This window comes from Athene noctua, chromosome 27 (assembly GCF_965140245.1).
Source record: "Athene noctua chromosome 27, bAthNoc1.hap1.1, whole genome shotgun sequence".
Lineage (NCBI taxonomy): Eukaryota > Metazoa > Chordata > Aves > Strigiformes > Strigidae > Athene > Athene noctua.
Genome location: NC_134063.1, coordinates 5,565,183 through 5,588,181, shown reverse-complemented (window position 1 = coordinate 5,588,181; position 22,999 = coordinate 5,565,183). Strand labels below are relative to the sequence as shown.

At 46.5% G+C, this 22,999-nt stretch overlaps 2 protein-coding genes across 7 annotated transcripts; both read right to left on the bottom strand.

Moving 5' to 3' along the window:
• Window positions 1-27: 27 nt before the first annotated feature.
• RAB8A (RAB8A, member RAS oncogene family) lies at window positions 28-8,294 on the bottom strand. 2 transcript variants are annotated; one of them, XM_074927847.1, is made up of 8 exons: window positions 8,159-8,294; window positions 7,687-7,747; window positions 7,377-7,437; window positions 6,946-7,023; window positions 6,394-6,483; window positions 5,665-5,730; window positions 5,098-5,148; window positions 28-4,127 (listed from the first exon to the last, which is right to left on the bottom strand). In XM_074927847.1, exons 1-8 carry the CDS (start codon window positions 8,280-8,282, stop codon window positions 4,035-4,037), a joined length of 624 nt encoding a protein of 207 aa, XP_074783948.1. In that variant the 5' UTR covers window positions 8,283-8,294; the 3' UTR covers window positions 28-4,034. The 2 variants fall into 2 exon arrangements, with proteins under 2 accessions (XP_074783948.1, XP_074783949.1); XM_074927848.1 differs by having other exon boundaries at window positions 28-818.
• Window positions 8,295-8,643: 349 nt separating this feature from the next.
• On the bottom strand, window positions 8,644-18,185 carry TPM4 (tropomyosin 4). Of its 5 annotated transcripts, none has more exons than XM_074927841.1 (9): window positions 17,859-18,185; window positions 15,236-15,361; window positions 12,263-12,396; window positions 11,887-12,004; window positions 11,484-11,554; window positions 11,189-11,264; window positions 10,527-10,589; window positions 10,377-10,446; window positions 8,644-9,129 (listed from the first exon to the last, which is right to left on the bottom strand). In XM_074927841.1, exons 1-9 carry the CDS (start codon window positions 17,970-17,972, stop codon window positions 9,047-9,049), a joined length of 855 nt encoding a protein of 284 aa, XP_074783942.1. In that variant the 5' UTR covers window positions 17,973-18,185; the 3' UTR covers window positions 8,644-9,046. The 5 variants fall into 5 exon arrangements, with proteins under 5 accessions (XP_074783942.1, XP_074783944.1, XP_074783945.1 ...); XM_074927840.1 differs by lacking the exon at window positions 8,644-9,129 and adding an exon at window positions 9,621-9,848 and having other exon boundaries at window positions 17,859-18,181; XM_074927843.1 differs by lacking the exons at window positions 15,236-15,361; window positions 17,859-18,185 and adding an exon at window positions 14,431-14,577.
• Window positions 18,186-22,999: the final 4,814 nt, after the last annotated feature.

Here is a 22,999-nt window from a genome sequence, read left to right as displayed (position 1 = left end):
ATGAACTGACAAACTAAGTCTGTAAAATTCTCTTTTCATAAGAAGTTTATTTATGCAGTGCTCAAGGTCCTGTACAACAGAGTAAAAACATACATACTGTAATAAACAACAGTTTTAATACAAACATGAAAATCAATGAGAAGTGTTTAAGAAAGCAGTTGTAACGTGGGAAGGGTGGCAGCCAAAAGTGGTCATTCTAAAAACACAATTTACAGTTATTTTTAAAAATATTGGGATGCATTAAGTTCCCTTCAAAACAAAGTTGTAAGTCCCAACTCATGCTCAACGTAGAGCATACGATTCCTGCAGAAAGGCCAGAGACCAGCCTGCTAAACTTGTATTACCTACAGAAACAAAAACTCCAATGATCAGTGAAAGAGATGGGTCAAAGAATAAGGCAGCCTGAAATAATCAGACCGCACGTTACTATTAACGTTCAATTGAACAGATCTTTGTTTAATCTATAAATGAAGACAGAAGTTAGTCATCATTCTTTCCCAGCCCCTACGAACTTCTAGTACAAATGGAGACCATCCTCTACGCAGCTGTTTGTCCATCTCCTCTCCAGCATAAATACCAACCATTTCAAGTCCAAGAGAACAAGAAATCATGGCAGCTTTTGAGCATGATCACCAGCCAAAGACACCGCCACCACAACAATATTGTCAGGGAGATGATCAGCATCTCACGTGAAAAGAGAGACCAAATAGTTTTCAGCAGCATTAAAGAGATTTACAATAATCCATAGGATTTATAACTCTGAGGCTGAAAGTCTGGCGCTGGCATAAGGCTCTGATGTCAAGGAACATTAGATGTGCCTGTCCGCACAGGACCTGGATAACACAAGGGTTAAAATGGCAAAGCGGTGCACCACCAGTTCCACCATTCACTGACAGATGAGCTACCGACAGGTCTGCACCTGAAAGGGAGAAGACTGCCGGAAATATTGCAACCAGCCTCAAAAATAAGGTCAGAGAATTCTATGATACTCATTAAAGTAAGGGAATTTGAGAACATGCTCAAAAATGGGTTGGTTTCTCTACAAACCAAGCGTTCATCGATTGCCTGAAGTTTTAGTGGCATTTAGACACTGAGAATGTGTAGTAAGCGCATAGTTAGGTTCTTTGGATCAACTTAAACTCAGTTTAACAAATTTTGTATCCAATTTCAGATTTTTTTTTTTCCTCCTTAGTTCAAGAAAGATTAGATATACGTTACTGTATGTATTTAGGCAGGACCTCTTTTGATCATTGTGTTCTCCTTAACACTCCTAGTTAAAAAACACAGGAATTTAATTACGGGATGGAAGCATTAACTACATCTTGTACTTCTCCAAGATTTGATGTCCGTATTTAGCGACACATAAGCAAGCAAACGTGCAACTGCAGTGTCTTTAACGTTTTCCTGGCTTGCATTTGCATTTTAGGTTTCATATTGCTTACACTGATTTAATTTCTGTGTAGAGTCTGCATACCCTAGAAGTACAGTGATGACTGTAGTCACAGTAACTGTATGAAACTTCCTGAGATCGGGCAATAACGTAGTTGTTCATTGAGTAAATCACTTAGTAAAAGGAAATCACGCTATAAATTAGGTACATAAACATGTGCAACAACCAGCATAAGTTTAAACAAAAGGCATTCACGTACAAAGCTCTGAATGCAAGAGTAACTTAAGAGAGAACGAGAAGTGAAAAATCACACTTCCATCCTTCAAGTTTTATCCACTTGTAAATTACTACGGTTTGCTTTCTCACCTCGAGTTATAGATTTAGATGCTGTCAACAGGCCGTACCCAGCATCGTGCTGGACAGCCTGTGCTATCCAGTCAGACCAATCACTTCTTTTTCCAGTCACTTTGAAAAATAAGCCTGACTGAAACATCTGGCTGCGTTAAAGTAGAAGGATGGATGTGAGACAACGCACGTTTACTACTAAGCCAGAAACAAACCATCAAACAGATCAGTTTTGTGTAAGAAAACAACAGACCATGCCTTAATCACTTCCCCAATTCCGCCTCAAATTCCATGAAGCACACCCAAAATCTTTCTTTCCAAGCACCCTTATCTCAGGGGAGAGCAGTGCTTGGCCCCTATGGCTCTGTGTTAACCACCCCCTGAAGCGTATCCTGACTAACACGTACTGACCAGAAGGCTCTTCAGGAGCTGAACATGATTTTATCCTACAAATACATCTGTGTGTAATCCACTATGGTGCACGTTCACCAAGTCCTTACACTAAAAAGCCACAAGTAAACAAAAACACCCCACCATAAGGTTCTGGTTAAAGTTTTATGTACGATTTTAATCACGAACAGAGCTCATTGTAATCTGCTAGCTATTAAAAAAAAAAAAAAAAAAAGGTCGGTAGCATATAAAATGCATTTTTATAAACCAGTAACTTATACAGTAAAATTTCCTTTTTCTATTTTAGAAAAACAGGCAATATTCCTGTTGAGCCCAACTGCACGCTGCAGATGTATAAAGTTTAATTATGATTCTGATAGATCTTTAACTACAGTAACACTTGTAAGTGCTACTTTGAGGCCAGAACGTAATACCACAATCTTGAAGAAAACAAAACTGGTGAGTAAATTCATTAACTTTAAAATCAGCTTTAATTTTACCCTTAAGTGCAGTTGTCAATGTAAACAAAGCATGTTAACAATTCCAGTGAGTTGCAGGACACAGCTGATATGTTCATCTGAATTAAATACACTGTAATTCCAATCACTCGACAGCAGACTCTGAAGTAGCTGGCTCTTACTGGCTCCTTTTGTCAGTCTAATGAAGAGTCAGGCTTACAGCCCCTAAACTGAGAGGAATTAGCTACCTAGGAGCTCTACTTGGCCGTTACATTTTATACATTGGAATGTAAGAGACTGTGTTTATAGGAATAAATACACAGAATATTTCCACTGAGGACTAAGCATCGTTTGCATTGATGCACGGCTATTAACAGGTTTCTTGCTGCTTGAAATCTGAAATGACCGATAACCGAGCAGCGAGGCAAATCTCCATTTTAAAAAGTTTGTTTTCAGAAAATTGTTCGTATGTGCAACATTTATTTGCATATGTGAGCGAGTGTGCATGAGAACACACGACTGGAAGCAGTGCAATACATTTTCTTGTCACAATTTCAAACTAGCCACTACGTCATGACGGATCTGGAGTCGTTCTCAACTGGAGAAGGAAAAGCCACCCATTGTAAGGTTACAGATTTTGAGTAAGTGCCCCTACCTGACCCATGGCTGCTTTTTTAAGAGTAGGCCATGTGCAAGGGCCTCACCCTTGCTATCACCTCCCGTTGAACGTGCCTAAAGGTCTGGAGTACTTAATCAAGCCCAGTCGAGCCTAACGATGGATAAAGCAATTCCTGATGGTAAGGATCCATTGTATTTACAACACACTTTGGTTTTTTAGAAAAATAGAGATTCCTTTGAGGAGGATTTTTTTTTTTTTTAAACTTCAATTGTACTTGTGGATTGTCTAGAACAACACAACTACAGGCAGATAAAGGATTTTCTCATGGTAGCAAAGAGGTGGAGATGCAGAAAGCGTCTTTCTACCTTCTGAAAAGGTACAAGCCTGTACTAAGTGCATTTATCTGATGTCCTATTTGCATCTACAGACATGGATATGCACATGTATCATGTACACATACCTGTACTTTATTAATATTGGCATTTCAGTTTCTTATTTGGATCATAACTTAATCTTTCTAATCTGGATACATTACGGATATGAACAAAAAGATCGAAGCCTGTCAGCAAAGGTGCTCTGTCACAGGTCACATCTGATCTGTACTCCCTCTGCTAAACAACGCACGTGCCCAGCGGCAATCTGACAAAAATAAACTTGTTTCATCTCCAAAATTGAAGAGTCCGACAATTCTAAAATAAACGCTTTCTTATTCAGATGGTCACAAAGTGACAAGGTATGTTGAAAATGCTCAGTCCGCAGACAGAGGAAATCTCACTCAGAACAGGCACAGTCCAGTTCAGTTGAGCAGATGCTCAGATTAAGGCCGTGTCCCTCACAGAAGAACACATCGGAAAAAGCTGCTTTTCTTTTGCTGGTCTGGTGTGATTTTGACTCCCTGGTTGCTGCCTTGCGGGCTATTGCCTTCCTGAAGATGCAAAGAATATAAAGTTACTTATTTATACTTAACAGCTTCTAGCATCTGCACTTCATCTCTGCAGCCTGGGGAATCCAGCCTGCCACGCACAGAACCAGCCACGAGAACAGGGCCCTTGCTCCTTTATCTGAGCCTCACATCAGCCACTACAAGTCAGAGAACCGCAGCTGCTGCTTTTGGCTCCGACCAACAGGCACTGCAACCCTCCTTCTTCTTTCTATAAACTCAAAGACTGCTGAGATTTAAAAAAAAAAAAAAAAAAAAAAAAAATCACAGCTCATGTTTGGCTCTTGCTGAAACACTTTGGAATCGCCAGCAAAGACCCACGTGCAGCACAAGACTGGTCACCCGGAGGCACAACGCTCAGTAAGAGCAGAAGGAATCTTCTGTAGTTTCATTTCATTAAGGAACAAACCAACACTGATAGATGTTTATTTGTACAAAAGACAACCCAATCATTTCTCAGGATGCTTTTGCAAAAGTTATCCAACAAATGAGTTCTTTACCTATTTTTAAACATATTAGTTTGAAGTATGAAATATGAAGTGTCTAATTTATGACATGTCTAACACAGGTCTAATTTATGACTCCATTTTTCAGACCACAAGAGCAAGAACTACCATTAATATGAATTAATTAAATACCACTCACTTGACTTTCAATCAAACAAATGTAAGATCATTTTATTTACAAAACCTCATCCACTGCAGCTAATTCCTGAAACGCAGCAACAACTGTTTATAAGCCAAGGTCAAAGTGTTGCTTGACGAAACTAAAAACTAATTTCTATAACTTTCAGTGCATCCCCTGTGAAAGAGACCACAAAATATTTTCAATACGCTGTGAAACAGCACTTGCTATTTGGCTTTTGTTTGGTTGTGGTGGGGTTTTTTGTTTGTTTTGAGGGTTTTTTTGTTTTTTTTTTCATTTAAATATAGTGTGGATGAAATAAGTTACTCACCAACTTCTTGTCCATTTTTGCTTTGATATCTCTTGCAAGAGTGAAAAATGCCTGTGACAAGTAAAACAGTTAAAGTGTTACACAGTAGATGAACCATATTCTAACACTTCTGTTTAGCAAAACAAAAATTCCCGAGTTTCTGCATATACTGAACTCCTGACGTATGACAAGTTTTCAGGGATTTTCCCTCCCTCCAGGTTTTAATGCTCCTTTTCTCACTCCACTTCCTTCTTTCTGAGCCTGGAAACCACCCGTGGCCGGGCCCAGCTCGGGATTACAGGGCGGGAAACGCCACCCTTTAGCAAACCCGTTATCGAACGCCACGCACCGAGTTTCTGTTACAGTCTGCTGTAACACCCTCTGCTACGCCCGAAGCTCCACACTCAATTTAAATAAATTAGCATAACATTGGTTAGACAACGGCTTCATGGGACTCAGTGATGTGAACATCCCAACCCATCCCCAGTATCCAACAGCTGTTTGCAACCCGCCGGGATGGGCAAGTGCTCTTACTGCCCCTTTGCACAAATCAGATAATAAATACAAGAGAAAGGTCACAATACTCACATTCTCTATGTTTATGTTTGCTTTTGCACTGGTCTCCATAAATTTAATTCCAAAACTTGCAGCAAGCTGAACAAAAGCAGGTTTCACGTTAGCTGTATTTAGAACTGTTCCCCCAATTATCCGACCAACCGCGCAGGCCCTGCCCCTGCGGCGCGATTCACCGCGATGCGGGGATTTACTCAAGCAGAACAATTTACAGAAATCAGGAACTAAATCTCATTCTCATTAGCATCTATTCTTGCTGTTTGTTTTTTTTTTTCCTGTTTTACACTCCACACACATTTTCAGCTGTTCCTTTGCCTTTTAATTTTTTTTCTCGCTTAGACATCGGGCTTGTAACACCTGCAGCGTGCAGAAACACCTTCTCTACCTTGGCGGGGTGACAGCTAACACCAGAAAAGACAATCCCATCTACCTCGTCTCAGTGGCTTTCAGCCAAAAAGAGACATTTCCTAAATGTCAGACTCTTAACACAACTTTCCTTCCCCTTGATAAGAAAAAATCCAGCTCGTTGCTGTGCCCCTAACACATCTTGACGAGGTCATCGACAGGAATTTCTAATACAAACTCATCTTTTTACCAATGGGGAAACGTCCTGCAACTACAGCCTGAGAAACGTGCAATAGTTCCACTCAGAAATACCACCAAAACAGCACCCGGACCCTGACAGACACAGCTTAAATACTCTGCAAAATCAAAGTTGAAATCCATCAAAGCCACAGCACTCACCTTCTCCCCTTGCTCTCTAGAAACTTGCCGTTTGTCATTTGCATCACACTTGTTCCCAAGGATCATTTTTTCAACATCCGGAGAGGCGTGCTGAGATAGAAACAGACCAAAGACTCAGGCTTGGTTTTTTGTAGGAAAACATTACCAAAAAGACAAGTACTTAAAACAAGGGACATCAAAATACTTAAAAGCATAGATGCTGGTGCTGAGCATCTTCTGTAGATTTACGGGCTCCCCCAGAGCTCTCAGCCTGGCACCTGCTGCACAGCGACAGCTCCAGGAGCTCTCGTTGTGGCAGGAGAACATCAACTTCTAGGTGCCCTCGTCACTGGTCGGGCTGCAGCCCCGCAGCTGCCTCTTGGGAGCCAGCACAGGGAACTGCTGCCCGCCCAGACACTCCCAAAGGTCAGACTGATTTTCATTCCATTTATTCTCCAAGCACCCTTCAGCACATGGATTCAAACGGAACGCTTCCAAAGCAATTCAAGTTTTGACTGACTTTGGAGGAAGAAACAGCATGTCTAATATTCAGTAAGTAAATAGAGAAATTACCTCTTCAATATTCCTGACCCAGTTCCGAATATTTTCGAAAGATTTTTCATTGGTGATGTCATAGACCAACATAATGCCCTAAAGATTAAGAGGGAGACAGATTTGTTTCAGTTTCCAACAGTTTAAGCAGACGTTAAAGACTTGTCCGCAGCGGAAAGGAGCAACTTAACAAAGACTATTTTTAAACCAGCTGGTTCACAGTTCCATGTTAACATTTCATAGCAGTTCTCGCCCTGCTCGCTCAGGTGTGTGAGAGCAAGGCCCGGAAAGGGGGAAAGGGGCCTCCAGGAGCTGCCAGATGGCCCCAGCACCGCTCACGCCAGGAGCGCGACCGTAAATACCGAGCTAGGCTGGGTTTACACGCCGGCAGTTGTGCATGTGCCACGTTAAACCCGGCTGATGTGAGGGCCCGGGTGGGGTTTAGCTCCTACCATGGCTCCCCTGTAGTAGGCGGTTGTGATGGTTCGGAATCGCTCCTGCCCTGCGGTGTCCCTGGAACAGACAGAACACGGGGGCTCACGCGAACCACCCGCGCCACCACGCTCGCGTCAAAGCCGCCTAAAGCCTTAATTAAACGTCATTGAAACAGTCTTTAGACATGAAAACTAAAACGATCTTTTCGGTTTTAAGATGCAAACTGCCGAAAAGCACAACTTGGAATAAAAGCTTAACGCTAAGGTCACCACCCCGCAGCACGCGGACGCCCGGTACCAGGCATGAACCTCAGAAGAAAAGCCTTACCAGATCTGCAGTTTAATTCTCTTGCCATCCAGCTCTATAGTTCTAATTTTAAAATCAATACCTGGAAAAAGAAGCAACCAGGTTACTCCGAGTTTCTGCCGAAGTCCCAATTCACACTTTTCCCTCCAGTTTCGCTGCTCAGAGGAGCACGAGCAGAGCACCCGCCCCGCCCTCAGCCGGCCAACGCAGCCCCCCCGGCCGCGGAGCCCAGGACGCCCCGAGCCCGGCCCCGTCCCGTCCCGTCCCGTCCCCCCGCGGTCAGGACACCGGCAACGACCCTTCGAAAGCGGCGGCGGTGGCGGCCGGAGCGCGGCGAGGCGCGGGGCGAGGCTGTTCGCCCCCGGCCAGCCCGGCCCCGGCGGCCGCGAACGCGCCCCCTCCGCCAGCCGACCCCGGGGGCGGAACCGGCCGCTGCCAGGCCCGGGGGCGCCGCCCGCGCCAGGCGGGAGCAGCGGCCGGGCGCGGCCCTCACCGATGGTGGAGATGAAGGTGGCGTTGAAGGCGTCCTCGGAGAAGCGGAAGAGCGCGCACGTCTTCCCCACGCCCGAGTCGCCGATGAGCAGCAGCTTGAAGAGATAATCGTACGTCTTCGCCATGTTCGCGGGCGCCGCCCCTCCGGCCCCGCCCGCCCCCCGCACCGCCTCACGGGCCGCTCCTGCCGCCCATCACCGCCCGCCGCGCGCTTATTGGCTGAGCGCCGCGCGCGTCACGGCAGAGCCCGGCAGGAAGCGCTGGGAGCCGGCGCCCCATTGGCGGGCGGCCTCGGGCCGGCGTGTAAGCTGCGGCGCGATTGGCTGGCGCCCGGTCGTGCGTCACTTCCGGCGGCGGAGCGGAAGGCGCGTGCGGCGCCGCCACCACCACCACCGCCGCCAGGCGAAGCCGGGGCTCGAAGAGCGACGTCAGGGCTGGGCCCGCCCGCGGGGCGACGCGCTCCGAGAGACGGGGAGGAGACCTCGGTACCGTGAGAACTTGTTTAATATGAAACGTCAGTAACAGGCTCACCGCGGAGGGCGACGCTACAGCTCGGGGACAGCCGCTACCGGGGTTATAGAAAAACAACTACTCAACCGTGAGGAGAAGCTACAGCCGCGCGCCGATGACCCGCGGGAGGGAGGCTCGGGGGCAGCTCCCGCCGCCCCGGCTCGCGCTCGCCCGCCCGCTGCAGCAGCGTCGGCCGGGCCCGGGGGGCGTGGGACCGCCCGCGCCGCCCGCCCGAGGCCCTGCGGACGTCTGTGCTGGTCATAACTTAATCGGTTTTTTTTCCAGGTTACAGAGAGAGAGGGAGAGAGAGAGAGGAAGGATACGGTAAATGCAGATACAGGTTTCCGTTTCTGTTGGCCGTTGGAGTTCTTTTGCCATTTCATATACAGTTCAGTTCGTTTAGTGTCTGGTCCAGTGTCTGATGCAGCCCCAAGTTCTCCTCTTTCGCTTGAGCAAGTTTTTCTAGTGAGAAAAAAGAAAAAACACCAAGAGTTAAACCACATTATTTTACAGCTTTTTGCCTTGAAATAAAACCCGTGATTACTTACCTTCACGTTCAAAACAACACCGTAACTGCATCCACAAAACGGGGCCAGTTTTTTCAGTAATTGCTCTCCTTTAGAGAGGTTTTTGGACCTGTCTTACGTCACGTGACAGACTTGTGTTTTGGTTGAACGGGATTTATGGGACGCATCCTTCAGAGTTTTCTGCGTCCTGAGAGTTTTCAGGCAGGTGGTTGGAGCCCCACGACCGTGCACCCAGCGCCCTCTCAGCTTTTTGCTGCCACACGCAGCCTTAGGAACACCAAAATTTAGGCGTTTGCCCCGCCCCGACTGCTGGGGACACCTGGCGTGACTGCACCTACCCGTCCCCAGCGTGAGGAGCTGACTATTTTCATGTCACTACTAGTGTATTTTAGGTGATTTATAAGGAAATAAACCCAAGCTGGAATGTGGAGGTATCTTGTTTTTATTGAGCTCGGCTCGTACAGAGGAGGTGGAAGGATCGCTTGTGGCAGTTGCAGAGCGAGAGGTGCTACAGGCCAGAAAAGCGTAAAGAAACGCAGCGAGTCAGAGCGGCCCCGGCCCCCGGCGCGGATCACAAAGAGGTCATGTCATTGAGGGCATGGTCAAGCTCCTCACTGATCGCTTTGTACTTCAGCTTCTGAGCGTACAGCTCGTCTGCCGGTCACCAGGGCACGTTTCAGCAAGAAATGCAGAGAAACAGTCCAGAGAAGAGGCGCACAGGAGGAGACACGGAGACAGTCAGAAGGCAGCAGCCAAAGCAGTTGGGGAGGAAAACAAAAGAAGAAAACAGATGTGTAACTGAGGAGCGGTATGAAAGCCAAAAATCCACACAGCTGCCAGGCCAGAAGCTTCATCTCTAGTTCCTTTTAACCTCACAGAATTATTTTCCAGTAATCAGATTAAGTGGGGCTCTGATCTTACTGATGGAAGGAGCCCTTGAGGCCCTGTATCTGGGAGCTGCCAAAAGCAGGTTGTTGTGACCACCTTTCCCAACAAGAACCTCTTCCAGGAAAACTTCCTCCAGCCAGGAGGTGCCACACGGGATGGGCCTGACCAGGGGACACATCACACTCATCTACCAACACGCTCGGCCTTTCCCAATAAATCCAATATCCACTCCTGCGGTTTTGTTTTCTGACTGGAAATTGACCCCTTTGAAATGAAACGCGAGTCATTCCATACCTTCCAGGTCATCAATGGACTTTTCCAGTTTGGCAACTGTTCTCTCTGCAAATTCAGCACGAGTTTCAGCCTAAAAAAAACCACAACAGAGTAACTGGATAGCATTAAAAAAATGATGCCAAAATACAGTTTGGGGATGGATAAACTTACTTCTTTAAGCTTGTCAGAGAGTATCTTGATTTCTTCTTCGTATTTATCTTCTTTTTCCGAGTACTGTGAAAGCAATAAACACTTTTTAAGGGAAGTTGTAGCAACAATAAAAAATGTTTATGAAACCGTGATCTATTTATAACCACTTTTACAGCAGCTGCAAACACCCTTTCCATAATTTTCTCCTCTTCACCAAGACATTTCAGGTTCAGAAACTGTCATTTTAAGACTGGGGATGTCCAAGTGCATCATCTTACACCTTAATGGCCTCACTTTCTGCGGCACAGAAACAGCTGAATGTGCAAAAGAACGTGAAGCCTTTCATGCTAATTTAACCAGCCAGAAACAACTCTTTAATGAAATCAAGTTTTAAGCATTTTCAATAGTAAGAAGGCAAAAACCACAAAAAGAGTGAGATCAGAAAATCGAGAGCAGTTGGCAGGTGTGGGAAATGGAGATTTGGGTCCTGGCCTGAAGCAGCACCGCAGATGATATTCAGGTTACTGACCTGGGTTTGGGCAGAACTGATTCAACCTCATCAACAGTCTCTGTTACACCCAACTAAACCCTCTCACTTTCTTTGTATTTCCGGATTATTTCTAGGAATTTGATTTGCAAATTTTGACTTTGCCCCTATCCCTTAGTTTACAGAAAGAACCAACCTTTTCAGATTGAGCTTCCAAAGACTTCAGGTTGTTGGTGACATTCTTTAACTCCTCTTCAAGGTCGCTACATTTACTGTAGGGAAAAACAGAAGTATAAATTACTGCTGTCCCTATTGTGACTTAAATAAGGGATGAAGTAATGATAGTCTGAATGGAGAAAATTGGGTATACAGGGTAAAAAATTTTTCTATGTATACCCCATGCCTGCCCGCCAGTAGTAGATTTTTCTAATTAAATACAGCTTTGACCTTTACTGTACCCTGACTGCTTCCGTGCATGTGAAGTTACTCACACTTCAGACACCTCTGCGCGCTCTTCGGCTCTTTCCAGTTCACCCTCCAAAATAACCAGTTTACGGGCAACCTGTAAAGAGAACACAGCTGTATCAAGCCAGTCTGTAACTTCGTACACATTTCTCTCGGAGCACTACGCTCGTGCTTTCCGAGTGATGGAATTAGATTAAAATATACACGCACAGACATCACAGGCTTTTTCCCCAAGTAAGTTAGATTTTGCAGTGTTTTTAGCATTAAATATTTAGAATGCTGCAAAGTCACTATTGAAATTACTCCTTTTTGGGAACATTCCGAAGTCAAACCATCCCACAGTGAAAAGCATACAGAAATGACTAAACAAGAGTAACGAACTTGTTCATGGTTCTCCCCTATGTTTAATCATTTCCTTGTCCCTTTTACCTCTTCATATTTGCGGTCAGCTTCTTCGGCAATATGCTTAGCCTCCTTCAGTTGCATTTCTTGAATTTCCATTTTCTCTTCATCTTTCATTGCTCTGTTCTCGATAACCTTCATTCCTCTGCAGAAGTCAAAGCGAGTGTGTTTAATGTAGAAGCACTTTTATCTCAAAGGTCCTAAAGTGGATTTCAGTATTTGTAACCAAAAAGTGGCTCATTATGACCATACTATCATGTTCTTCAAGGCTACCAGAATTACTCATTCAAGCTTATAAAAAAGTTCTGAGTCTCTGACCCGCAATCCACATTAACACATGCAGATATGTATACATTCCATTTTTACAGCCCCCCCGAGGAAAAAAAAAAAAAAGGAAATGTACCTCTCGCTCTCATCTGCCGCTTTCTCAGCCTCCTCCAGTTTCTGCAAGGCTGTGGCCAGCCGTTCCTGGGCACGATCCAACTCCTCTTCCACGAGCTGGATACGTCTGTTCAGAGCTGCCACCTCACCTTCAGCCTGTATGAAATACAACCCCCCCGGACTGAGGTTACGCACAAATGTCTCAACTAATCAGTTTTCCTTAAAACTGCAAAGGCTTCTCCTTGGTATACATAGTGAGGTTCTAAGATCCTTTCTGTCTCTGCTTTTTGTTTGTTTAAACTATGGCATCTCAGGAATTTCAAGGTGTCGAGTATGTGCTTCTCATTTCTTTTTTAATGGTACTTATCATTCCTGCCATGCAACAAAGGATTCGACACCCATTGCCAGTGGAGAACTATTTTCAGATCCCAGGGCTGGATCTACCCAAACACTGAACTGTTGCCATAATGGCTCGTTCCAAGAACTTCACAGTCGAATTCTCTGTTCTTGGTTTCATCACAGGCTGCAGCAATATCCTGTCACAGCACACAGCTCAAGTTAAAGCCATTTCATTATCCATGACGGGCTGCTCAGCCCACACATGCTATATAATCTTTACGTGGTCAGCTGGGCAGATACAGTTGGTTTTGGCATGGGAGAGTCACTCTTCTTGGAACATAAACAGGGCAAAATTAGATATGTTCTTAAAATAAACTCACTTTTTCATTGCTTCCTGTGGTACTTAAGGAATTAGGCAGAAAGCATTTCTTAATAATAAGGTCTGTTTATATATTATCAAATAAACTGCACGGTAATTGGAAACACTATTAACGTTTAACAAATAGACTAGAAGATAAATGGAGAGGTTGGGAGACATGTTTGTGTGCAGACAATATGAACAAATTGGTGTCCACAAATAAATTGTGTTTATTAAGATATGGCCGCTTTAATTGATTGTTATTTGAAAGAAAATAAAGCCCAACTTTAATAACTGCCAGGTTTGCCCGCTTAACTGTCCCCAAGTCTGAGCAGGATTGCCATGTATAAGATTAACTTTTTTTTTTTTTCCCTAAAAAAACCTCCCAACTTTTGCAGGCTACAGATCCTGGAAGGGTATTTGTTTTATGCTTTATGGTAAACACTTGGAAAAAAATACTTGTTTTGCTACAGCTTTGCAAATTTGGTTAGTGACCGCTCCTCCTAAACTGGAGGAAGTGGTTTCCAGCCAGAGCTGTACCATCTTGGAAAGGATTCCAGTGGCTGATCCAAATGGAAGCTGACCCAGGATTCCTCTAGTCATAAATTATCCGGCATTTCATTTGTTTTCTACCCACTGATATGTGCTTAACTTGCTCAATTTACACACAGGGCATCGATCACGGAGAAATCTGGCGTCTGTTATGTGGCAGCCTGCAAATCCTTCCACTAGACAGGAGGACACTTTTAAGTCATATTTTAATTAAGCAAGATTCCAGAGCTATGGAGACGGGGCCACTGGGAAGCTGGAGTTCGTCTGGCTCCACCTCTCCCAGAAGCAGCCCGCAGTCCTTATACGGTAAAACTAACTCGCTGACATGTGATAAAATAGCAGGAAGATGCCGGGAAGGCTGATCACACACAAATCTAAGTGAAACCAGCTGTCCGGCCCCGGGAGAGCCGCACACTAGTGGAGAGTTCTAATTTCTCTGTGAAAACCAGGAGGGAAAGTTATTTTCCAGCAGTACGGACATTTCCCAGCTGTGCTGGAGCCAGCGGTGCGGCGCCGAGAGGCGGGAACTCCCCGCTCGTTGTCATGCAGCGCTTTTTCCTAATTAAACAGCCATTTCCTACTAAACTCGCAACCGCTTCCCGATGCCGATCGGTGCTCGCAACGCCTTTTCCGAAGGGAGCGGCCCCAAAGCGCGAGAAAGCAGCGGGGCGCCGGGGGCCGAGCCGTGCCCGGCGCCCCCGGAGGCCGGTGCGGGGCGAGGCGCTGCGGCAGCGCCAGCGGTTTCCGCAGGGAGTCTGCGGAGCGGAGCAGCGAGGGGGACAGCTGAGGAGTGAAGGCGGCCGGCGGGGCGAGCCGTCCTCCCGCCGCAGGGAGAGCCAGGCCCGCCCCGGGCAGAGAGAGCCAGAGACAGGAAGGAAGGAGCAGGGCAGCCCGGGAGAGAGCGACCGAGAGAGGCGAGCAGGCAGCCCGGGCGGTCTCACTTTCTCCCGCAGGTCCCGTTCCAGGTCCAGCTCCCGCTGGAGGACCTGGGCGCGATCCTCCGCCTCATCCGCCTGTTGCTGCAGGCACTGGATCTTCCTCTTCACGGCTTCCAGGGAGCTCGGCGCGGCCATGGGCGCGGCGCTGGCGGCGGGCTGGGCGCGGAGGGGCTGCACGTGGCGGCGCGCGGCCCCGCGCCTTTCAATGGGCCGATGACGTCACGCGGGCGGAGGTGGAGGGGGCGGTGACGCAGCTCGGAGCTGCCGCCGCCGGGACGGTCGCGCCCCGGGGGCCGCCCCGCGTCCCCCCAACCCCGCTCCACGCTGCCACCGCCGCTGCGGGACCCCCGGGGCGCTGCGGGACGCAGGCGCCTGCTGCCGGGTCCTGCTTGAACCGAACCCTGCTGGCAGCAAAACGAAGGGGCGTGGCTGGGAGCCGGGACCGGCGGCGGAGCCCCGCTCTGTGGCTGAAGCCAAACTCCATCCTTCACGCCACAGCAGAGCCCTGAAAGTTCACCCTTTGGTTTATTTCGATTCAATGAAATGTCGTCTTTCCGAAAGAATTCCCGCCCAGAAACGCTTCCCCGCCCCGTTCCAGAACCCTTGGCGGGGGCAGCACGTTGGGTGCCCGCAGACTGCCGCCCCAGCTGGGTTTGGCAAGGGGCTGGAGACGGTCCCGCTGCCTCTCCTACCCCCCAGAGGACCGCAGGACAAGAATTCGCAGCGGTTCTCGTAACCAGGAGGGCACACACACACTGCAAAATACACACAGCACGGTTACAGGCGAGGATGGGCCGTGGGTACGTACGTCAGTGGCCTTCTTCTCAGCCTGCTCTAGTTTTTCCTGAGCATCTTTGAGCGCCTCTGAGTACTTATCCAGCTCGTCTTCAGTTCCTTTCAACTTCTTCTGCAGAGCTACCAGCTCATCCTCTACCTTTCAAGAGAAAAAAGACAAAGTGAGCATTCTGATGCATTATCAGTGACAGTTTAATATGGTTAAAACCTCTCTTTACTAGTAGTTAACTGGTAACACACACGAGTCATAAAAGACCAAAGTTCTGCTGGGGCAAGTAGTCTAAGACTAACTAGTAGCAGCTGCCAGGGAAAGGTCATTAAAAACCTGTCGTCCCTAGAACAACATTCCCTGCCGCTGCGCACGCAGGATCCGGTTTAATCCATAACTCTGTATAAGCCCTTTTTCTCCTCATTTCTGTTTTGGACTTCACAACACCCTGCAGCAGTTAATTCTACAGCATAATTATAAATGTTTTTAAATTATGTCCTTGTGTTTGTTCTAACATTATTACCTGATGGTTTACTAGGAAACTACTTAATTCCTGTATAGCTAGAAAAAAACGAGTGGTTGTTCCCTAATCATCTTCTGACGTTGTTCAAGACACTTCAAGCCAAATGTGATGCTCTGGAAGCAGGAGGGAGCGGGTCCAGCCCGCTGGAAGCAGGAGGTGGGACTCGATGACCTCCAGAGGTCCCTTCCAACCTGAATTATTCCCTGACTTACTGCTGGCCAACAAGGTACGCTCCATCCTACCACGAGGGTCAGCCTCCCTCCTCCATACCATATAAATCCATATTGTACTCGAGAACGGTGCTATTTATAACCTGCTGGAAGACTGTTTAATGATAAACTGTCTCATGCTCTGTGAAGAATTTACATTATCAGGAAGCTTGCTGCTGATAAGGGTGCCTGCAAACCCATCTGCTCCATCCTTTCATTTGCAATACAAAACAGTTTAGTTGGTAGAGAAACTGATTTAACCATTTAGCTCCGCCTTCACACAAATTTAGTCTATCGGTATAGTTCACTCAAAATAGTTTGTGTTTTAGTGCACTGACTTTCTTCACTCTAGCTTCAAAGATAGCTTTAACGACATTTTTGGTAATGTGCCATTCTTGAACGTTGTTATGTTACTGTACTTTTACTTAGAGTAACCAGATAGTGTGAGAGAACCACATATGCTTGCCTGGATGCTTTAACAGAGGGACAGCAAGCAGGATGAAGGAGGTGATGCTTATTTTGCGTATAACATTAAAATCACTACTTGAGTACTGTGCCCACATTAAAAAAAAAAAAAAACAAACCCTGAAAAATTTGAAACAATTCAGAAAAGAGTACTATCAAAAGATTTATTTTTCTCTTTTAGCTTTTTCTTGTGTATTACCCTTATATAGATACTTGAAAATTCCCCCAAGCTTGTCATTCATCACTCTGTAGGAAATCACCTTTGATAACTAAATGTAAAGGAAGACTAAGCGTTCCATCACCATTGACTGCTCTGAATAACACTCTGCTGCGGCTGTTACCGAGTGCAGAAAGATTAGCTGGGGAAACTGGGGCCCAACAGAACAGCATCTGATCAACACCTCTGAAGCCAGGAAACAAACAGGGACTATGTACACGGGGCGATGTGTGCAGCTCGTTGAAACTCGCTGTAATGACACAGAAGGGACAAGCAGTTTTCCTTGTGTTGGGGGTGGAGGGGGAAGACAGCAGCAGCTGAACCTTTTGGAAACTTTTTTCCTATTGCTTTAGCTACACAGATGATCAGTTGAAAGTTCAGTTACATCATCCAGGATCTCAAACTGAATTTGAACATAAGAAATATTTGGCCAAATGAATGCTAATGCCATGTTATAGCAGTCTGGAAGATGCAGTAGAAGCAGCCACATTTAGAGAATGTAAAAGGAAAAGACATGGTAATTTTACAAGAAGCGCTGTAAGAAACTTGAGTGTAGTCAACTTGCATTCCAACATCGTTCTGAAAATACCACAGCTCAAATATAAGGTAGACACAGAATAAAGCACATCGAAAAAGCAAAATAACATGAAAACGTTATCACTAAAATTCAGTTAAAAGAAGAGCTTTCAAATGAAGATATTTCTGATTATTCTTAACAAAAAAATAATACAACATGCCTACTGTTGAGTCACAGCTGGCACCTCTAAGGGGCACTCTGTATATCAAGGACTACTCCAGTGAACTTTATTAATTCACTTCAAGGCGAGGCGCAATTAATGTTTAGACACAACTGACTCTTCAGGAGGTATTAACACCAGTCTACAGGTGTTCAAGGTATACAGCTCTGATTTGGAGTATGTAAGGCCTTTTCCATGGAATCACAAGCACAAGAAAATTAAGGCGATTATGTGAGATTCAAGAAAACTTAGACAAAGTACTCTTAATAGTCTGTGGATAGTGCTAATTTTACAGAGACTCAGATGGCTGAAAAGAGAATACCTAGCCCTGGCAGTTATGAGCGTAACACCACAAAAAGGTGAAAGACTTCAAAATATTAACAGAAAAAAACAAATTCAAATTATTTTCCCTTCTGCATCAGAAAGTTGCAACACAGTACTTTGTTACACTTATTTCCATATCGCATACACAATCAGTGGTTTTATTTCTACTTACCTGTTTGCATTTGTCCTCAGCTGCCTTCTTATCTGTTTCAGCCTGCTCTGCTCTGTCAATGGCATTCTCCTTGTCTAACTTCAACATCTGCATCTTTTTCTTGATAGCTTCCATTTTTGCTAAAGGATAGGTTGTATCTGTCGCGCTACTGAAAGAATTCCGAACAGTAAAGTTTTAAATTTTTAACAGCTTGGGCAGAGAAAGAAGTTGTACCCAGCCAAGTCACAGGGAAAATGAGCTCAAGTGGCTGTAGAGAGCTTTAAACCCAGAGACCCCTGGACACAACCCAGATCTACTGGTCTCTTCTCTGATCTTTCATACAGAGCCTTTCTAAGGAATGAGCTGGAACAGACTCACTAGAGGAATCTTCACCACTCCATCATCTCCTTATTTGGGTCCTGTTTTCTTAAAGAGAAAACTGTTTCCATTTTTAAGCTTCTGACTGAAGCAAAAGTGTTGACATATGAACACATGCTTGAAAGAAAGCTTATTAGCACCCCTCCGTGTTTGCAGAGCAATTAAACAGCCCAGCAGATCTGTGGGGATGGCCTGGCTTCTTATAATAATTGCATAAGATTAATGAAGGAAAGGGAAGGATCTTCTGGACTACTCCAAAATAAATGCATGCATAAAATAAAATTTAAAAAAAAATACACTTAAGAGGTAGCTAAATTTATGTTATAAAATGATGCGGGGTATGTTACGAGACAGGAGGCTTTTTGCTGTGAAAATAAGCACTGGTGTCAACAAACTAGCTATAATCTGTAGTAGTATAATACATAGAGGTCAAATTTAGCTCCCAAGTTCAGGCTCAAAGGCATTCAGTCTGTCTTTGAAATTTCACTCACTAAATACATAGAGAACTGAACAGTACACCTGAAGTTGCAGTCTGATGAGCACCGTAAATTATTTCTTCTGCTGTACAAAGGAGTCACCTTCTCTTTGGCAGGCAAGGCAAGAGTAGGCTCTGGGAAGAGCATCAGGAGCAGCTCCATTAGGGACACTAACAAAAGCATCCAATGGCCCTGGGATGAGCCCCATTTCCTTTCACAGTCCTATAAAACACATCCTCATACCCCCAACTGCCCTCTTCCACCCCTTCATATGCTCTCGCTTAGCTTCACAACCCCTCACACTTGCTTTGTCCTGACTGCAGCAAGGGCTCACTTACTCCACCTGCCAGAGCAGACGGAAAGCACTTGTTCACTTTGCTACAGGAGGACCTGCGTGCCCTCATATTAAACCACTTCCTTGCCAAATTCAGGTCTCATTAACCACCCCCTGACATTTTCCTCCCAGAGTCTACCCCTGCTCTGCTCTCGCCCTCCCAGGCCACACACGGCCCCAACTCTCTGCACACCCTCACAAACCCTGTCAGGCCGTCCCTTGGAAGTGCTCGCAGCATCCCCAGCCAGGAGGGGTACCAGAAGGCTCAGCACAAGACCCCCGAACTTCCTCATCCTCCGAAGTAAGCGGGCATAGCACTGAAATGCCTTCAGGAGAGACTTCTAAGAAAAAATCGCCCTTTATTTAGCTAAACATGATGACGGTAGGATGGCCACAAAGACAACACCAGCACAATACCCATAAGCAAGCCCAGAGCCCTGCAAACCATCCCCAAAGCACCACCACGCCTGTCAGGGCGCTTGCAAGGCTTCTCAGGCTGCCTTTTGTGAGAGAATTACTCCTGTTTCGATCCAAAATAAAAACACTGCTCACGCTCCTACAAAGCCCAAGACCTCAAGCCCCCGCGGCCGCTGCCTGACGGAGAGGCCCTCGCCCCCGCCCCATCCCAAGATGGCTGCCGGGACGCGCCCCGAGGGGCTGAGTGGTGGCGGCGCCAAGATGGCGGCGCGCACCAGGACTACACTTCCCAGCGGGCTGTGCGCGACCGGGCCCGTCCCTCATTAACGGCGATTAAATAACCCCAGGTTCAGCCGCTTGTGGGTTTTTTGTTGTTGTTTTGTTTTGTTTTGTTTTGTTTTCTTCGCCCCTCCCCCCCCCCTATAAAACGATGCTTGGAATTTTTAACATCTGTAAATTGAGCGTTTGCTGGAAAACTGGTGTTGGCTCTTCCTGAGCTGGTGTGTGCCTGTACTCTTCAGCACGCCTCACATAAATAAATGTGTCTTTTTTTTCCCCCAGAAATGGACATATTTGTCTTCTCTGGCCCACAGGTACTGCTGCAACAAAGTGGCCTCACGGCCATTTTTTGTCCAATTCTAATGATTTGAACAGTGAAAGATAAAAACATGCGGGTCCTGAGCCTGGGAGCAGGTTTAAGGAGTGAGGCACTAAATGAACAGTGTCGCGGAATCTGCAGAAATGGCCTTAAAAACTAATAACCCGTATTGATCACCATCGTGGCTTGCACTTCCCATTGCCCTCCTGCCCCATCGGTTTGCTGGCTCAGCCCTGGCCAGGGGCAGTGGGTTGCTGCAGGGATCTGGGGGATTTGGGCTGATGGTGGAGCCCCGGGTGTTGTTAGGGTCAGTGCTGGTGATCACAGACGGGTGCTGAAGCACCCGAGGAGACACATGGGGTCCGGGCAGCTGCTGTCATGCTGCAGGTCCCTCTCCAGATAGCCTGCGTGGCCGTGGTGATCTCTGCTAGCTTCCTTCGGAGCAATGAACACCTTTCTTCTGCTGGCTGCAACCCGGTGGTCCAACTCACGTGCTGCTCCTGTGAGTTCAAACCAGTTGGCTGTGTTTTATGGGTCCTTCGGGGCTTCCCTCCCTCGATCACGCTGTCGCTGGCATCCTGCCGCTGGACCGGACTCCGCAGGGGTGTTTCATCCTGTGGTCCTGCATGCCACGAGGGGTGGATGTGTCTCAGGCCCTGTTTGTAGCTCTTCTTCAGAAGAAGCAGGTTTTGGAATGCTGCTTTGGAAACACGTCAAGCGGGGGAGGAAACGGAGGGGGGAAGGACTGCGTTAGCCCCGTTTGACCTGGCGCATGTAGGAACTTGCGTGATGGAGGCAGACGCAAGACCGTGCACAGCTCTCCCTGGGAGTACAGCTGCATGTAGCCTTAGGTGCATGTTTCAAGCCGTTTCTATGGCTGCTCTTGCAGCCTCTTCATAATTTCTGATTATTGAGAGGAGTGGAAGTGGCTTTCCAGCCAGCTCACCAGCCCCCCTCCTGCCACAGGCTTGGGCAGGCTCAGAATCAGGGCTGGGGAAGTGAACGCTGAATAAGACTATTTTGTCTTTGTATTTCTACTGCAGGAAGATAATTTTTCTAATCAACTCCGTAGCATGACTCAGAGCCACATTTAGAAAGGAACATCAAGGTACATGTCACCCTGTGTAGCCCTTCAACCCGGTACATTCCCTTCTTCCCCTCCCTGCTTCATGAACTGGAGAGAAATACCTGAAATATTCACTCTGGTCCCTCAGTAATGATAATCCTGTCACTCCCACAGCCTCTGGCTTTCATTAGCTTGGGAAACAGTGAGTAATCAAGAGAGAAAGAAGAGCCCTCAAAACCATTTCTTTCTTTTTTTTTTTGGGGGGGGGGGGGGGTGGGGGGTGGGCAGGAATGTGCTTTACAAGCTGTAGGAGTTCCTTTGTTTTTCCTTTTCTTCCAGAGGGATTGTTTAGGCCTACCAAGGCTTGGCAAGGTTGGGTGTGTAAATATGAGAGGATACCAAAAGGAAATGAAGTTGGATTGTTCAAGAGTGTGCTCATTTCTTTGGCAGCACGCTGCATAGGAAGCGTGTTGCAGCAGGCATTTTAACAGACTGGGGAGGGCCAGACCTGTGGCCCGAAATCTGACAGGTCTCAAAATTTTCTATGCTTTCAATCCCTATTCCTTTTATATTACCCAGAAGTTAGCTGGGACCCACACCATGTCCCATTTCACTATCTGGGAAAAGCCCAACACTTTAAACCCCCCATTTGTCCCCCAGCTCCTCCTCTGTGCTAAACTCCTGGTCATAAAAGATCACCTTTCTCTCTTTCACATTGACCGAGCTCCAACTCCTCTTCATACGCAAAGCTGCATGTGTCAAGTCTAGAAACATTTAAAAGCAGAAAGAAGCTATTTTCAATCCTTTACCAAATTTCCTCCAGTTTCTTAATGTAGGTATCTCCAAATAGTCCACTCTCCCTTGTAAATTTTCTGGTCTAGAAACTATATAACATGGTGTATCATTAGCAGCACACTGTAGCAAAGGTGGCACTGGAATGAGCATTGAACTTGTCTCTTCTTGGCATTTCCTTTCCAATGACAATATATGTAAACTCTCACATCTAACTGAACTCTTTTTCTTTGCGGGTTCTACCTGCAGGGCTGTCTTCCAGCACGAAGGGAATGGCAGGGCAGTAACAATCTGTAATACCCTCTTTCTGATACCTTCTCATTAAGTATCCATTACTCACCACAGATGAAGACAAGGTACTGGGCTAGGTGTGACCAGAATGGTAGATCTACTCTTCCTGTGCCTAGATCCAAGGGGAATTTACCTATTTTCTTAAATAATCCTGGTTATCTGCATTTCCCAGCAGGGTCTTGAACATCTGAGGCGCTGAATTTGACACTGTTTTGAATAGGATGTCAGAATTCACTTGGCACCTGAAACACGCACCTGCTTGGGAAGTCTGTCTCACTGCCAGTATCTGGTACACCAGAAGAAAGCAAATCCCATCCTAACGCATGTTAACGTTCCTGACTAATGCAGAATGGAGTGGAGAGGATGCCAGAAGAGGAGGAATCAGCAGCTTCTATCCCAAGACTCTGGCGACCCTTGCTTTCTCTGGGCTGGCTGTATTGCCTTCACCAGTGAGACCCATTCAGTCGCAGAGAAGGATTTGACCAAAGGACAATCATCTGTAGGGATCATCCTCTCTTCGGTTACTTTGCTGTTATAGCCCATTTCTGGGCCACAGTGAAAGCTTTTAGCTCTTCCTTGCCATTAGATGGCAATGTAGATCCACAAATCCTCTTTCTTCCTTGGGGCCCCAGGAAAACCACCTTGCTGCTAGTGGAATGGCTGGTAGAGCCTCAACTCTTCTGTTTCCACCCACCTCACCTTTTAAGACTGAGACATCCCGAATTTGTTTCACCTGAAAAGAAATGGAGCTGGCTGCCTGGGATGCCAGCTCCTCTGGAGTCCTCAGTGACATGAGCACTCACTCTCCAC